Below are 18,842 nucleotides of genomic sequence, written 5' to 3' on the forward strand. Positions count from 1 at the left end.
CAACACCGTTGGCTTCGTCTCCCTCCGATCGGCCTCCCTGTCCAGTCAATTTTGTGTTCCGGCAACTTTTGTTTTCGCACCCGCGAAGGTTGGTCCCTGTTTTGTGTTTCCTTTTTGCTGAAACTTATTGGGTTGTGTTTCTTCTTTGCTAAATGGCTCAGGACAAAGATAAGAAAGTTGAATCTAGTAAAAATGTGGTTAGTAGCATTATGGCAGTCTCTCCTAAGATTACTGATCATAAATTGACGGGTTCCAACTATTTAGACTGGTCTAGAATAATTAAGATTTATTTGCGTAGCATCAGAAAGACCCATCATTTAACTGATGATCCTAAGGCAGATGATGAGGATTGGATGGCAGATGATGCCTGTTTGTTTTTGGGTATCAAGAACTTGATTGATGCGTCTATTATTGGTTTGGTTAGTCATTGTGAGTATGTCAAACAACTTATGGACTATCTGCAAAATATGTATGCTGGGAAGGATAATTTGTCTCGCTTATACGATACGTATAAGTCCTTCTATACTACTGATCGTCAGGGTCAATCTGCTCAGGATTACTATATGCAGTTGAGGGCAATTTTTCAGCAGTTGAATGAATTGCTGCCTTTAAGTACTGATATAAGAGTGTTGCAAGCTCAACGGGAACAAATGTTTGTTCTTCGCTATCTGTGTGGACTTGGTTCTGATTTTGAGGGAGTCACTTCTCAGATTCTCTCTAGTGCCACCATTCCTGATGCTGAGGAAGCTCTTAGCCGTGTTTTGCGAAGTGGGATGGTTCTGTCACCCACTCCTGTTGTTCCTGCTTCTAGTGTTCTAGTCAGTCACAAGCCTTCATCTGACCGCTCTTATAAGGGTCCGACTAAGGGTGGTACTCGGGATACCAGATATCCAACTGAAGGGAACAGAGTCTTTAGGGACACCAAATATCCAACTGAAGGGAACAGAGTTTTGAGTGCTATTACTGTCATGAGCAGGGTCATACTATGCGTACTTGTCCCAAACTTAAGGCAAAGGGGCAGCACAGGCACCGGTCTGCTCATGTTGTCACTAGTGATGCTACATCCTCTGGCCCGACCTACACCCTTACTGCAGATGAATATGCTAAGTATCAAGACTCATTAGCTCCTCAACATTCTACTTCACATATCACTGCTATTGCTGATTCAGGTAATTCTAATAAATGCCTCATCTCTTCGTCTTCAAAATGGGTCATTGATTCTGGTGCAACAGACCATGTGACAGGTAATTCTAAATTGTTCACCTCTCATAATAAAAATTTTCCTTCATATGTTGTTATAGCTGATGGTACACATTCCCCTATTATTGGTTCTGGCACTATTAACCCAACTTCTTCTCTTTCCCTCTCGTCTGTTCTTAATGTGCCTGGATCTACATTCAATCTAATTTCTGTGAGTCAGCTTACCCGTTCACTTAATTGTTCTATCTCATTTTTCCCTGATCATTGCTTATTTCAGGATCTCATGACGAAGCAAATTATTGGTAGTGGACGGGAATCTAGCGGTCTCTACGTCTTGGATACAACTGTTAGAAGACCGGTTGCCCTCTCTAGTGTATCCACACCTTTTGATGAACATTGTCGGTTGGGACATCCTTCTCTACCACTGTTGAAGAAATTATGTCCTCAGTTTCAGGATTTGTCTAGTTTAGATTGTGAGTCGTGTCAGTTTGCTAAACATCACCGTTTGTTTTCCCCTCCTCGAGTCAATAAAAGGTCAAGTTTTCCATTTGAATTAGTTCATTCTGATGTTTGGGGTCCTTGTTCTGTTGTGTCGAAACCTGGTTTCAGATATTTTGTTACTTTTGTGGATGATTATTCTCGAACTACTTGGTTATATTTAATGAAAAGTCGTTCTGAATTATTTACTCGTTTTACTACCTTTTGTGCTGAAATTAAAACACAATTTAATGTTTCTGTTCATATACTCCGAAGTGACAATGCTAAAGAATACTTTTCTGGACAATTTCAGTCTTTCATGATCCAGAATGGTATCCTTCATCAATCTTCTTGTGTTGATACACCATCCCAAAATGGTGTTGCTGAACGCAAGAATCGTCATCTTCTTGAAACTACTAGAGCTCTTCTGTTTCAAACACGTGTTCCTAAACAATTTTGGGCTGATGCTGTCTCTACAGCATGTTTTCTGATCAATCGTATGCCTTCTTCCGTGTTACAAGGTGAGACTCCGTATGGTACTCTCTTTCCTCATAAACCTGCGTTTCCTGTGTCGCCTCGTATTTTTGGGTGTACTTGCTTTGTTCGGGATGTTCGTCCACAAGTCACTAAGCTTGACCCCAAAGCCCTTAAATGTGTCTTCCTTGGATACTCTCGTCTTAAAAAAGGGTATCAGTGTTTTTCTCCTTCTCTTGATAAATATCTTGTGTCTTCTGATGTCACGTTTATGGAACATCTTCCGTTCTTTTCCATGTCGTCTGATATCCCCACAGGTGATACTGATGTTGATGATGGGCTGGTCTATCAAGTTCACCAGGTCTCGGATGGCTGTCCCTCTAAGCCACCTATTACTCAGGTATATTCACGACGTGAGAGACCTCCTGCTTCTGATCCAGTACCAATTTCTGCTCCGCCTTCAGATCCTGCTCCTGAGTCAAGCCAAACCACTGATGAACTCCCCATTGCCCTTCTTAAAGGTAAAAATCTTGCTCCCATCCTATTTCTGCTTTCGTTTCTTATGAGCGCTTATCTTCTCCTTCACAGTCTTTTGTTGCTTCCCTTGACTCTACTACTACTCCTAAATCTGTATCTGAGGCGTTATCCCATTCGGGCTGGCGCCAGGCCATGATTGATGAAATGAATGCTTTGGATGCTAATGGTACTTGGGACTTGGTAAATTTACCTGTTGGTAAGAAACCTGTTGGATGTCGTTGGGTGTTTGCTGTAAAAGTTAACTCTGATGGTTCTATTGCTCGACTAAAGGCTCGTCTGGTTGCAAAAGGCTTTGCTCAGACTTATGGGGTTGATTATTCTGACACTTTCTCTCCAGTGGCTAAAATGGGCTCCATTCGTCTCTTTATCTCCCTGGCTGCCCACTCTAATTGGCCCTTGCATCAGTTAGATATCAAAAATGCTTTCCTACATGGGGACCTTCAAGAAGAAGTTTACATGGAGCAACCACCAGGGTTTGTTGCTCAGGGGGAGTATGGCAAAGTTTGTCGTCTCCGCAAATCTCTATATGGGTTGAAACAAAGTCCTCGAGCATGGTTTGGAAAGTTTAGTCAAGCAATTGAGGTTTTTGGGATGAAGAAGTGTAAGTGTGATCACTCTGTCTTTTATAAACATTCTACTTCAGGCATCATTCTCTTAGTCGTCTATGTAGACGATATTGTTATTACAGGTAGTGACAGTTCAGGAATCTCGTCTTTGAAATCATTTCTCCATGGTCAGTTTTATACCAAGGATTTAGGAGCTTTGAAGTACTTCTTAGGAATTGAGGTGTCAAGGAGTAAGAAAGGAATTTTCCTGTCTCAAAGAAAATATGTTCTTGATTTGTTATCCGAAACTGGAAAATCTGGAGGTAAGCCATGCAGTGCACCTATGACACCGAATGCGCATCTCACATCAGAAGGAGAGCCCTTTGAAGACCCTAGAAGATATAGGCGCTTGGTTGGAAGGTTAAACTATCTTACAGTGACTAGACCGGATATTGCCTATTCTGTCAGTGTTGTTAGCCAGTTTATGTCATCTCCCACTGTTGATCACTGGACTGCACTGGAACAGATCTTATGCTACTTAAAGGGAACTCCTGGCCGGGGCTTACTTTACAAGAATTATGGTCATACCCAGATTGAGTGTTTCTCCGATGCAGATTGGGCAGGAGACAAAGATGATAGGAGATCCACTACCGGTTATTGTGTTTTTGTTGGAGGTAATTTAATTTCTTGGAAGAGTAAGAAGCAACATGTTGTTTCTCGCTCTAGTGCAGAATCTGAATACCGAGCGATGTCTCAATCAGTGTGTGAGATTATGTGGATTCGTCATCTCCTCTCCGAACTTGGTTTCGACGTCACCACTCTAATCAAGCAGCGCTTCATATTGCTTCCAATCCTGTGTTCCATGAACGTACTAAGCACATTGAAATAGATTGTCACTTTGTTCGTGAAAAGCTAGAAGAGAACATCATTGCTACGGCCTACATTGGCACCAATGAACAGCTTGGAGACATTTTTACCAAAGCCTTAAATGGGGTTCGGGTAAATTACATTTGTAACAAGCTGGGCATGTCAAATATCTATGCTCCAGCTTGAGGGGGAGTGTAATGTATGTAATTGCATATAGATATTAGTTTAGGGACCTATTAGGATATTAGTTCAGGGACCTATTAGCATCTATACCACTTTGTATATAAATACCTATTGTTCCAATAATACACTATTGAGTTTTCTCAAACTACAATATGAAATAACGATTAACGGATCCTATGGTTAAATGGAAGTAGGCTAAATTTTTTATATTTTCGCTACTATACCTTAGCCTAATTTCCAACAAGTTGGACCAAATGACGACAGCAGAGGTAAAATAATATTTTATAACTTACAACAATTTACTTAAATACATGTAATTTCTTATTAACATGTTATTTTATATTTTTTTGCAGGTGACGTGGTTGCCTTATGGTCCAGTCGTCGATGATGATCATATATCCTACCCCGGTTGGATACAGTGTAGAGACATTGTTGAGCCATATATGCCCGATCGAGTCGTGCGTCAGGTCGGTTATGTTCAACCTATCCCGGTTGAGCATATTAGACTTGATACTGCATTCCGACCATGGAAGTCTCTATCGTACAGACTTGCGCATTCATCTGTTACAGTTGATGATACTTGGCGGAGATTTCCATATACTCGTGGTGTTGATCGAAGGAGATGTCGGCCAGTTGGAGCCGATCCTAGTGCTTGTGTTGCTGGGTACATGGAGTGGTACAGACGATATTCACATCCTCGTTTGCTTCGTGCCCCTGGGGATGCGCCGGTCCACCATTCTCGCTCCAACAACGAATATGTAGGTTTATTATTATTGTTTTACCTATGTTTGTTTTCTAATATTTAATTTTCTGCAGTGGGTTAGCCGTTTGGCAGGCAATCTCACGGCTGCCCGATGAGGAGGCTCCATCAGTTAGAACTGATATGGAGGAATGGAACTAGGCGAAGTGATATCTGTTGTAATTTAGTAGAACTTATTGTTTTTAACACATTTGAAAACATATATAATACTGCATGTATATTAATTAATTGTAATATAAATTATTTATATTTAAAACTATAAGGTTAATAATTCAAATTATAATCCGCAATAAACCACTAATCCACAAGAATCCGTAATAAACAAATTTTTTTCTCTCCCGACATGCGGGCGTGATGACATCACGTCTCCACATGCATGTATATTAATTAATTGTAATGTAAATTATTTATATTTAAAACTATAAGGTTAATAATTTAAATTATAATCCGCAATAAACCACTAATAAACCAATTTTTGTTCCTCTCCCGACACGCGAGTGTGATGACATCACGCCTCCACATGGTGAGGCGTGTGGCTATCACGCCTCACCTGTCCTCACGCCCGCAGGGATAAGGGTGAGCAGAACCGAACCGAAAATCCAAAGACCGAAAAAATCAGACCAAACTGGACCAAATTATATTTTGGTTTGGTTCGGTCCTAATTTTTAAGCTAGTTTGGTCTCTGGTTCGGTTCGGTTTGGTTCGGTCTAAAACCGAATAAAACCGGACCGAAATATAATATGTACTATTTTTAGTTTTAAAGTTTTAAATCAATTAACTAATTATATATAGAGAAGAAAAAACAAATAAACATGTTTATTTTCTTTTAACTAATTATATATACAAAATAAAATACTAATTATATGATTATTGTCGTTATATAATTTTTATTTAGTCAAAACACAAGTAAAAGTAGGTCCATAATACTTTATTTGGTCCAACCATGAATCAAACCGGATCGGACCGAAATAATTTGGTTCGATCCAGACCAAACCAAATTATAATTTGGTTTGGTTTGGTCTTAAAAAATATAGGTAATTTGGTTCAGTCCAATTTGGTTTGGTTCGGTTTTTGGACCGAACCGGACGATGCTCACCCCTACCGCGGGAGAGGGAAAAAATTGGTTTTCCCACCCCAACACCTGAAAGGGAATTTTCTTCCTTTCAGGTGGCTAAGGGTGGGGAAATCGCGCTATGTTTAACAACACCCTTTTTATATCCACATTTTTTATGATTATTATTTTTTATTATTTTTTTCGCCAACTGATTTCATTTTCTTACTTTCCAAATGCTTGTAAATTTTTTTTGATTAACCTTCTAAATTTACACGGTATTTCATTAATTTCTAAATTTGTTATGAATTATGTCTTTATTTTTAAAATTCCGTATTTTTTTACTAATTTAAACAAATTACATTTTATATCATTTTTTTTACTTTTACAATTTATATCACTTTAAACTAAATCATAGGACAAAATAAATTCAGAAGCCTATAGGTCAAGAGGCCTATAGATCACTTTAAATAAATTCAAAAGGCTTATAGGTCACTTTAAATAAGTTCAAGTGGCAAATATTATCTTTGCAAGTATAACTTAATTAGCGAAGCATTTGATCTCTTCGCAAAAACTAAGAGTCAAGACATTTTGCCTAATGTTATTATGTATAATTCTTTCCTTCATGGCATAGTCAGTTTGAGTAAGTAGAAGGAAAGTTTGGCATTGTTCATTGAAATATTGAGTAACAATATTGGTTAATGGACTTATTAAGAAAGAACTGATAGTAAAAGCTGAATGTATAGTTGGAACAATGACTCGAAAGGGTGTTGCACCTAATGTTGTTATTTACAATTCATTGATGGATGGTATGGTGTAACGATCCGGTCCGTAGTGGGTGGCACCGGGATAGAAGACCTGAGCAAGGAGCGGCTTTAAGCGATGGCGATGGGGGCAGGAATGAATTGAATCTCACATCGGAAATGGAGAGGGAGTGATTGTGGCTTATTAGTAAGATGTGAATCCAATACATGCAGACTCATTTCAAAACCGTGGGGCCCAATGTGTTGGAATTGGGCCAAAGCGGACAATATCTACATGGTATTGGATTAGGGTGTTACAATTGGTATCAGAGCCGACTCTCCACGTACGATGTGTGGTTCGAGGATGAACGAGGCGGAAGCTGGTGGGCCTGTAACGATCCGGTCCGGAGTTGGTGGCGTCGGGGTAGAAGGTCTGAGCAGGGAGCGATCTTAAGGATGGAGATGGGGGCAGGAATGAACTGAATCCCACATCGGAAATGGAGAGGGAGTGATTGTGACTTATTAGTAAGATGTGAATCCAATACATGCAAACACGTTTTAAAGCCGTGAGACTCAATGTGTTGGAATTGGGTCAAAGCGGACAATACCTACATGGTATTGAATTAGGGTACATATGGTCTATATGAGTAAATGCGTCTTGTTAAAAAAAGTGTTTGATGTGATGATAAAAAAAAGGTTATAGTCCCAATATACATACTTATAACATTTTGATTAATTGGTATTATAAGAAAAAAGAAATTTACGGAGCAAAACAACTTTTTTATGAAATGCTTCCTAAATGTTTGATGCCTGACCATCATACATATAATTCTCTTAACGAAGAAGAAGCAACCCTTACGGCAACTATCAGAATTTACATACATTAACCTCAACTTACAATGTCACATCTTTGTCCGAAATGGCATTTAATTGTTACATAGATAATTGTATATTTTGTGTGTTGAGTTTTTATATATTGGAATGACTTTGCTAAAATCAATTTCTATATAATTTTTTATTTATAATAATGTATATATATTCCATTAGATAAGCAAATACGAGTACAACATGATAATAGTAAGGATTAAAACCTTACTCATATATAGGTCAAAGCCTAATATATGATCCACAAAGGGAATAGAAAGACTATAAATAACAAAAGATACCACAAAGGGAATATAAAGACTACGAATAGCAAAAAATACCATAAAAGGTACATCTAAAATAACAGGACAACAAATCTCATACTTTTCTCGAATCCAAATCCACCTGAAAGCAGCTTCAAACCTATCATCATCATCTAGTTTCTTCCGACTATTCGGATCTGAGTCCTTTATATTGGTGCAACCCCGTAGATCTATGGATCTACATATAAGATAAGACACTTCCGCTTTTGCTAAACACGGAAAAAGTGTAAATGGAAGAGATATAGTTCACAGATGCAAATCAAGCGGAAAAAATCCAAAGAAAAGTATGAGCTTCAACTGAGAAAAAAAGAAACAAAACACCAATAAAAGCTAAAAATGTAGGAATAGAGCCATAGATGGAAGAAGGAAGAAGGAAGACAATCTTCCTTCTTTCTCCTCAAGATCTAGTTTCTTTTTGTTACTGATTAAGCTTTAAATCAAAATGAGACAACATTTGGTTTGGAAGATAGAAGAAAAAGGAAAAGATATCAATTTCTATAATTTTATTGAAGGGTAAATTATACCCATGGCCACTGAACTTTACCCATTTTAATATTATGGCCACTGAACTTCAATTTTTAACAGTATGATTACTGAATTTTACATTTGTTAATACTGGTGGTCACTCAACTTTAACTAACTTCTCGAAATGACTGTTAACGATCTCAAAATGAAAATATTCAAGAATTAAAGTTGCTCAGAACGACATTTACTATGAAACCACATTTTTTATTTTCAAAAATCACCTTTTTTGGAGCTTTCTTTCTCTAAAAATTCACTTTCTCTCTCCTAACCAAACAACACCTAAATGATCTCAAAACGAATTTTTTCAAGAATTAAAGTTCCTTAGAATATCATTAACTCTTCAAGTTTTTTTAATTTGAGACCGACAATGGTCGTTTTGAGGTGTTGAGTGGCCACCGATGTTAGAAAGTGTAAAGTTTAATGACAATACCGTTAAGAATTGAAATTCAGTGGCCACAATATTAAATAGGAAAAGTTCAGTGGCCATGGGTAAAATTTACCCTTTTATTGAAAGAAAATCAAATTAAGTAATCTTTAGGATAAATTACGCCAATGGCCACTAAACTTTATACTGAACTTCAATTCTTAACAGTATGACCACTGGATTTTATTCTTTTTAACACCAGTGGCCATTGAACTTTAACTAATTCCTCAAAATAACCGGTAACAACCTCAAAATGAAAATATTCAAGAAGTTGTTCAGAACGACATTTTCCATAAAACCATATTTTTTTATTTTCTTTTTTTATAGAGATATTTTTTATTTTCCAAAATCACATTTTTTGTAGTTTTCTCTCTCTACAAATTCACTCTCTCTCTCCTAACCAAAAAACACATGCATGACCTCAAAATGAAAATTTTTAAGAATTAAAGTTCCTTAGAATATCATTAACTCTTCGAATTTTTTATTTTGAGGCCGTCAACTGTCGGTATGAGACGTTAAGTGGCCACCGATGTTAAAAAGTGTATTGTTCAATGGTCATACTGTTTAGAGTTGTATTCTATCTCCTTTATTAAGTGTTCAGCGAATTTGGTTATCCATGCTCTAGCAAAAGCGGTCAATTTTGTATCTGTTAGTAGTGAATGAGTATATCAACCACCATTTCTTAGCAATATTCTTTCATTTTATTTAAATTAATAAAAAAGTAATCTTTATGAAAAATATTCTTGTTGATGCAAATCATTTTTCTGATTGTGCCGGATACTTGTTGGCAATTCAATATATGAATAAAGGGTCAAAATGCTCTCAAATTTGATATTGAGGATAAATTTTATCCGCGTATCATTTCGGCCCGCAAGTTGGTAAAGGTTGACATATTGATTCAAATTTTATAATTTTTTTAGTATTAAAATTGATTCTATTCTTATCAATTTGTCAATATTGGTAATTCAATATATGAACAAAGGATTAAAATGGCCTTAAAATTTGACCGGATCAATATATTTACCACAATCTAAGAGTACTATTCCATTAAATGATCCCTTACATCAATTCCATAACCCATCATTCTAGAACTCATCATTACATATTATTGATTTCTATTACGATTTGAATATTTTATAATTTGTTATTGATTATTGACAGAATTCAACCATTATATATAAAAAGCAATTCTTCAATATAGTTGGATAATGACAGGCACCAGAAAATCCATGTCTGGCCTATCTGCCCTGCAACTCAACTGTTAAGGACAATCCAGGAGAAACAATATATATTGTGAAAGTCAGGTTTAGTAAAGTCAGACTCTCTGCAGCTTCTATTTCTTTATGAGGGCTTGTATTGTATCTGCAGGTTGAAGGCTTGAAACATTTGGGGGCTTCCTTCCGATGGACTCTTGATTGGAGTAAAAGAGGGTTTCGGGTGTCCACCTATACGCTTTTCTTTTCTGGGATGCATATGTGACTGATGTAACAGCCTAGGCAGCAGCTGTTATACCTGACACTAAGGTGCATATATATTCTTCAAATCCAACTATACATTCATATATATATATATATATATATATATATAATTGTAAATCAGTCAAGTTGTACAAGAGAAAATCCAAGGAATTCTTATTGCTATATCATATATGTTCACACAAGATCAAGTTGATCCCTGAAAGATCAAGTTGATTTGGACTAAATCTAATGAATCCTTATTCATATGTCTGTAGAAGATCAAGTTGATCCTGAAATCTACCCTTTAACTAATTTTAAGTTGAATTGGCCTAAATGAATCATACAAGAAAACAAGGATTGAATCCTAACTAATTAAATCAAACCACAAGCAAGAGCCTTGAAATCTGGGATGACAGCATATACAACCGAATAACGAGCAACAGAAATGGATGTCCATGGATCAACCAGCGCTGGATTCATGCTCGGGATCTCAAGTTTCAATATTCTTACCTTGAGTGGTTTCAAATTTATCTTGCCTTGTTTGGTCCTAACACTGCTGCACCCAAAAGAGAAGCTGCCTGTGTTTGGAGGAAAATTGAAAAAAATTATGGAAAATTGAGAAAATTGAAACGATACAATTACAGATGAAGAAAGAGGCAAGCCCAACAAGAAAAGCAAACGTATAAGCTAAAAACATACTATTTCTACGGGAAATTGAACATAATACGTCAATAATCTCAAAAATCGCTAATGATTGATATCAAAAATTGAAGAAGATGAACCAAAGAAGAAGAAGAACCAGAAGAAGAAGCGGAAAAGAAGAAGAAGCGGAAAAGAAGAAGAAGAAGATCGATGATTGAATAGAACTAAGGCTAATTTTGTCCAAAATGGTTAAAAGTGTCTAATTTGGTAAGATGGAAGCAAAGTGGGTTAGATATGTAAAATGCCCTTCTTAATTAATTGGGCTAGATTTGTAATTAGCCCTATATTCTCTTAGGTAGGGAAGTATTGTGAGTGGTTGCTAACACCTCCAATTCTCAGACTCAACGGATAAAATGCTGCAAAACCCAACAACAGAGAGTAAATTACAACTTCCATCCAATTAAATTCCAAAATCAACTAGCATTAGCCAAGATGTTGTTTTGCAAATCATAATTTAAAATGCAAAAACACCCCATGGACACTGTTCTGTAATCACACTTGGTAGGTGGCCAGTGGCCACCAATCCAAAGTTGCACATATGAATTATCATCTGTGTTTGAGATTGAAGTCAATCCTCTTACTTTACCTATCGCATCTTCTGCACCTGTTTTGTACACATAATAACAACACATTATTAAAACCATCAAAACAAAGCTGTCATGTAACCTTAGCCGATTCACCATCACTCGCTATAAATATGAAGAATATTTTTGAGATAACATTAATCATTTGCATCATTTTCATTTCAAAACAAACATCTAACACTGCAAGGTGAAATTAGATGATTTGGATTGGATTCACCTTATTTGACATGAACTCTACTTTTCTTATGCAAAATGTGATGCTAAAACTTGTAGAAATTTCCAGGCAGAGAAACATCCCTGAGATGTTAATGAGAATTGCACCTGAATTTTAAGATGGTCTAAAAGCCTTTTCATAGAAGAGGTAAAGTCTTTACAACAGATCTTGTATGCAATGAAATATTGGTCTGTGTGCAATTGGAATCAAAGCTTCTTATTAAAACTCTGTAGAAAGACTTAACAAAAATAATTTCAGCAATACTCCCATCTAAACATAGTATAAATGTAAAAAAGAAAAATAAAACTCCTCAGTATGGAGTTATAACAATATTCATCAATCAAATTGATAAACCATACCAGCAGTCTCTAATCTAATTCTCATTTGAAAAATGATTTTTAAGACATGATTTGAAAAAATTATAAACTTAACTACAAAATAAAAATATAATGACAAGATAATCATAAAATGGTAACCTCTGTGTCTTTAGGATGGATTTACAAATTTTCCACTTCTTGGACGACAAATCCACTACCAAAGCAAGTGTGTTATATGCAGAAAACTCATATTCACGCATAAGCTCTATCCCCTTAGACAAATTCTTATATGGTCCACTTCATATTAATACCTGACAAAATCCAAGGGATATATGAAATAGAATGAATAGATGGCGCCAAGTTAGTTAAACATAACTGAATTCTTAACAACCATTTCCACATGTGCAGCTGATGCTTGTTTGTTACGCAGATGATGCGTTGAGGATGTGAGTGAAGGAGAGTACAAGTTCAGGGACCTGTTAGGAAAAATTAAATTTTGAAAAAAAAAAAACACATGAAATTTTTGTCGGTCATTATCATTAATTTATTAGAAATTAAAAAAAAAAAAGGCAATATAATCTCCATCTATAACTGAAATCACAATTTGGCAAGTTCAATTGCTTAGTAAGCACAAAAGTAGATCTGTCTACCTAGCACAAATCTCCTGTAAAGAATTCTAAGTCATACAGACTAGAGGCACTAGACTCGTATTAAAATACATTGTAGTACCAATAACAAAAAATTCATTGGTAAGCAACTATAATATCCTAATTTGCAAATGTGTAAACAACCCGTCACTTGAATTGCTTAAGCGAGATCACTGATGCATGAGATGATCCTCAGTAAACTCGAGAAAGGAACCTCTTCTCGCCTTTGGATACCTGTTTTCAATCATGGCTCAGCTTGAACTCCCTCTCACTTTAGCTCGAGCTATACCCTCAACTCCTGATCTGGAATCCAATCCTATGATAATAGGTCTCTATGAACAGCTGCTGAAGTTAGCTTTCAATGTACTTGCCTGCTTTCAAACCACCATAGAGACAGTAAATAACAAGCACTCCTGCCTACTGTATATAAATTTAACCCAAAATTTGCTGCTGAACTTAAATTTTTGTTATCGACCTATAAGCATATACAAGGCAAATAGGATCAAAATCTTTAACTCTTATGAACCTAGCAAAACAGAGCTACCTATTCATTGCCAACAAATAACGCAAGTCATATTTTATATGTCCTTAATTAATGTATAAAACTACTATAAAAATAACTAGCAAAATAAAAATACAAATTTCTCCAAAAATACTATAATTTGAACCGATATAAGCACAACCTCAAGCTCAACAAGGACAGTGTAAAGCAAATAAAGATCAATTGTAATTTGCACAATAATGTGGAAAGGGTAAGAAGGAAAGAAGAGCATACCAATGAAGTTAAATAAGTTATAGGGATAAGGTCATATTTTGTAATCATCATGCAAAACGGCTCAATTTTGCTCGATGGTCAAAATCCTAGCTATATGTTACCTTTTTTTAAGGAATTCCGGCACAAAGTTTCGTCAACATTGACTTAGAAAAGGGTAAAGATGAATTAAATTTTCTGCCATGAGGCTAAAAGGGAAGTAAAGAAGGTCATACGAGATGCTAGAGCAAAGGTGAATCGGGATCTGTATACAAGATTGGATACGAAAGAAGGGGAAAGAGACATATATAGAATTGCTCGGATGAGAGATAGGAAGACGCGAGATCTCGGAAAAGTTAAATGTGTGAAGGACGTGGACCAGAAAGTCCTAGTTGGAGATAAGGATATCAAGGAACGATGGAGGTCCTATTTTGATGACTTATTTAATGGAGATCGCCAACAAGATGTTGGAGATATAAGTATCCATCACGATATGATAAATCATGAATGCCTACGGAGAATTCAAAAGGGTGAAGTCAAAATGGCATTAAATAAGATGAAGTTGAGGAAAGCAGTAGGACCTGATGGCATTCCTATTGAGATTTGGAGATGTTTGGGAGAAAGAGGAATCGAATGGTTGACGACGTTCTTCAACAAAATTTGGAGAAACAATAAGATGCCATCAGAATGGAGGAAAAGTACCTTAATCCCTTTGTATAAGAACAAAGGCGATGTCCAAGATTGTGCCAACTATCGGGGAATCAAATTAATGAGTCACACTATGAAACTTTGGGAGCGAGTGATCGAACAAAGGCTAAGGAGGACGGTGAAGATCTCGGATTTATGCCGGGAAGATCAACTATGGAAGCCATCCATCTAATGAGACAATTAATGGAGCACTATCGAAATAAGAAGAAAGACTTGCATATGGTTTTCATTGACTTGGAGAAAGCATATGATAAGGTACCAAGGGAAGTACTTTGGTGGGCCTTGATAAGGAAAGGCATTTCGCGGAAATATATTGACATCATAAAGGACATGTATGAGGGAGTATGCACGAGTGTACGTACTAGTGTTGGGAAGACTGAAGAGTTTCCTATTACGATTGGAGTGCATCAAGGTTCCTCACTAAGCCCATTTCTTTTTGCCATCGTTATGGACGAACTAACAAGTTCACTTCAAGATGGTATACCATGGTGCATGCTGTTTGCAGATGATATTGTGTTGGTTGATGAGACGAAAGAAGGAGTGGAGAGAAAGTTGGAACTATGGAGACAAACTCTAGAATCTAGAGGCTTTAAGTTGAGTCGAAGTAAGACAGAATATTTGGAGTGTAAGTTTAGCGGCCGTAGGAGTAGGGAGGCAGGGACAATCACCCTAGATGGGAGAGTTGTTCAGGCCTCGGATTACTTCCGGTATTTAGGATCTATTATCCAAACGGATGGAGAAGTAGATGGAGATGTTGCTCATAGGATTAAAGCTGGTTGGGCGAAGTGGAAGAGTGCTACGGGTTTCCTTTGTGATCCCGGCATGCCTAATAGATTGAAGGGAAAATTCTACCGAACAGCAATTAGACCAGCATTGTTATATGGTACGGAGTGTTGGGCAGTGAAACACTGCCACATCCATAAGATGTCGGTGGCGGAGATGCGTATGTTGAGATGGATGTGTGGTCATACGAGAAAGGACCGGGTACGTAATGAAATAATTAGGACAAAAGTAGGGGTCACATCTATTGAGAATAAAATGAGAGAAAACCGACTAAGGTGGTTTGGCCATGTGAGACGTAGAGCGCTTGATGCGCCGGTTAGGAGAACCAAAGAGTGGCAAAGGGATGTAGTGGTGAGGGGTAGGGGAAGACCTAAGCAAACTTGGAGGAGGGTGATCGAGAGTGATATGAGTTTACTGGGAATTGAGGAAAATATGGTAGTGGATAGGACGGAGTGGAGGGAGCGAATCTGTGTTGCTGACACGACTTGATTTTCACGGTTTTATATGATGGTTCATGTTAGCCGACCCCGAATCATTTCGGGACTAAGGCTTTGTTGTTGTTGTTGTTGTTGTTGTTGTAGTGTATAGTAAAGCTATGGGTGAGCCTTGGCGCAACGGCAAACGTTGTTGTCGTGTGACTGAGAGGTCACGGGTTCGAGTCTTAGGAGCGGCCTCTTGCCAAAAAAATTGGCAGGGGAAGGCTTGCCCCAGTATACCCTTGTGGTGGGACCCCTCCATGGACCCTCGCTTAAGCGGGGACACGTAGTGCACCGGGCTGCCCTTTAGTGTATAGTAAGGCTAAATTTTATACTATGGGGACAAAATTATACTATTTTGTGCAATAAGATTGATAATCCCCAATAACCTTAGCAGCAAATTTGATCCTTACCCCGGAATTAAATGTTATCTTTCTCATTCAAGACACTAAGCATGGAACCTTTTTGGATTATGAGATAACAAAACCAAAAAAGAAAATAGCGATAAGTTGAAAATAAATACAATTCAGATACTGAAGCCATAACTATCAAAATATCTACTCTATAACCTTTACCTCTACAATGGATGTTATATTCAGAAAAGACATTTCAGCATATAGAAGGCAGAATAAGGAAATCAGTCGACCAGTCCTCAATTCCATGTTAGAAATGCTAAAGAAATTGATGATAAAAATGTGATATCTAATTAGCCAACAAACAGCAGACTTCCCTTTCTCCAGCAATAAGAAGAATGCATATAACAAACAACATAAAGGGTGAAAGGGTTTCAAAAGAAACTTCAATAACTATTTGAGCTAAGGATTCATTTCAGTACAATTTTAAAAGTTATTCTCCACCTACTAATGAATTTCTCATAGGCTGAGTTATATAATATAACTATTTGACCTAAAGATTCATTTCAGTACAATTTTAAAAGTTATTCCTACACAGAGCATTCAAGTCAAGCAGGTTTCACGTCATACATGTTCTTCAAAATAATTTCTCATCCATCCAGCACAACAATTTCTATCCGTAGCACAACTCCCCGCAAAGTATTCTGATTGACTCTTTATACTTATATATGACTCATACTAGAATAAATTGAATTGAAGTATTTAGAGCAGCAGAACATAATTTTTAAGGCAGTGTAATAAATGTAAATTTCAACTCATCATCTCACCTTGATATGCAAGGAGACTTTTCATAGTAATTTCACAATGGCTTTATTCTCAGCTACCAACACCAATGTGGTGTTATCTGCAGAGAAGTCCTTGCAACGCATGTCACGAATAAGCTCTGCTGCCTTGGCCAAATTCTTGCACCGAAGAAATCCATGGATCATCACATTATAAGAACAATTATCTGGCGAGCAGACATTGTTATCCATATTTTTGAAGATCTGGTATGCTTCATCTAGGAATCCTCTCTTGCTAAGTCCATCAATTATTATATTATATGTCTGAACTGTAGGGTGCAATCGATCAATAAAAAGTTCAGACAACAATTTCTTTACATCCTTAAACCTTCCAGCTTTGCACATGCCTTCAATTATGATATTGTATGTAGCTATATTAGGATTCAATTTGGTCACTTTCATTTCATGAAATAAGGAGAATGCTACGTCAAGATGTCTATTTTCACAAAAGCCATGTATGAGAGTTGAGTATGTTACAACATTTGGAAGATAGCCAGTTGCACAAAAATCTTTAAAGAGCTCCAAGGCATCCCAAGGTCTTCTTACATGACATAAGCCATAAATAAGAGAGCTATAAGTATAATTGTTAGGAATTAAACCTGTGGAAGACATTTTGTAAAGAAGTTGCTTTGCCTCATAAATAAGTTTCTTCTTACAATACCAATTAATCAAGATATTATAAGTGTGAAGATTGGGATTGCAACCCTTTCTCATCATCATATCAAATAGTTTCCTTGCTAGATGCATTTGTCCATGAAGGCCATATCCATCTATAAGCAAACTATATGTAATGACATCAGGCTCAACACCCGTTTGAATCATTCTGCTTAAAATAGATTGAGCCTTTATTATCATTCCATCTTTGCAAAGTTCATCAACTAATATACTGAAAGTCACTACATTCGGTACTATATTCCTTTCCAACATCTCTTCAAACAACACGGAAGCTTCCTTCCACTTGCTGGAATTGCATAGACCATGAATAAGTGAATTGTAAGTGACAACATTATTCAAAATTCCTCGACTCTTAATCTCTTTGAAGAGTTCAAATACTTCATCAACTTGGTTACACTTACAAAAACCGTCAATAATGGCACCGTATGTTACCACATCAGGCTCACAACCTTTCTCAGCCATTCTTTTGAGCAAACCCATAGCCACATGCAATTTTCCAATTTTACATAGACCATCCACAATCACAGTATAAGTACGCACGTTAGGTTGATGACCCATACCTACTATTTTATCAAATAAATCTACTGCATCACCAATTTTACCATCTCTGCATAATCCATTGATTAAAGTAGTGAAGGTTATAATATCAGGCTCAAAACCAAGCTTCAAAATTTTAGCGAGAATAGAAAACCCCAAATCCACACTCTGTAAATGGCAGAAGCAGTTAATTAAGATGTTACAAGTATAAACATCAGGTTTAATACTCACCAATTCCATCTGGTTGGACAAAGAAATGACAGTCTGAAATTGTTTCAACTTCACCAGTGAAGACAACAATTTAGTGAACTCGATTACAGAAGGCTGGGGCTTCGTGCGAAGAAGCTTATGGAAGGAAGAGACAGCTTCATGGACTTCAGCGGCAGAGTTATGAGTATGGAGGTGATGGTGAGCATTGACATTGTGGATCTGAATAACAAAATTGAGAAAATTGGGGATTTTGATTTCAATGTTAATCTCACTCGACTTTTTTTTTTCTCCATCTAAAGTTGTGATTTTTTTTTTAATGGTAAACTATTAAATATGGTCTCTAAATTATTTATCACTGCCTTTTTAGATGTTTTAAAAATTTGGAATCACGAATTTTATGCCTTTGTTTTTTAAGTTTAGATTTTTTTTTATTCATTTAGACAAATTGCAATTTATATCGCTTTAAACGAGTTTAGGACCAAATAGATTATTGCAAACAAGTTCATGAGACCAATAGATTACTTTACCAATTCAAATGACAAATAGATTATCTTAAGCAAGTTGAAGAGATTAATGAGACACCATGTAAATTCAGGAGTCAATCAAACTTTTT

The 18,842-nt window shown here is 36.7% G+C and overlaps 1 protein-coding gene across 2 annotated transcripts; it reads right to left on the reverse strand.

Annotated features, from left to right (window-relative positions):
• Positions 1-10,003: 10,003 nt before the first annotated feature.
• LOC136206848 (pentatricopeptide repeat-containing protein At3g22470, mitochondrial-like) lies at positions 10,004-18,389 on the reverse strand. 2 transcript variants are annotated; one of them, XM_065998039.1, is made up of 4 exons: positions 16,793-18,389; positions 12,639-13,265; positions 12,407-12,558; positions 10,005-11,008 (listed from the first exon to the last, which is right to left on the reverse strand). In XM_065998039.1, the coding sequence occupies exon 1, from the start codon at positions 18,257-18,259 to the stop codon at positions 16,814-16,816; it is 1,446 nt and encodes a 481-aa protein (XP_065854111.1). In that variant the 5' UTR covers positions 18,260-18,389; the 3' UTR covers positions 10,005-11,008; positions 12,407-12,558; positions 12,639-13,265; positions 16,793-16,813. The 2 variants fall into 2 exon arrangements, with proteins under 2 accessions (XP_065854109.1, XP_065854111.1); XM_065998037.1 differs by having other exon boundaries at positions 10,004-11,008; positions 12,407-13,265.
• Between the last annotated feature and the right edge of the window lie 453 nt (positions 18,390-18,842).

Source organism: Euphorbia lathyris, chromosome 9 (assembly GCF_963576675.1).
Source record: "Euphorbia lathyris chromosome 9, ddEupLath1.1, whole genome shotgun sequence".
Classification (NCBI taxonomy): domain Eukaryota; kingdom Viridiplantae; phylum Streptophyta; class Magnoliopsida; order Malpighiales; family Euphorbiaceae; genus Euphorbia; species Euphorbia lathyris.

Bases quoted from the DNA above. Each gene is read 5' to 3' on its own strand.
- LOC136206848 (XM_065998037.1), bottom strand. From the start codon at position 18,259: ATGGAATTGGTGAGTATTAAACCTGATGTTTATACTTGTAACATCTTA.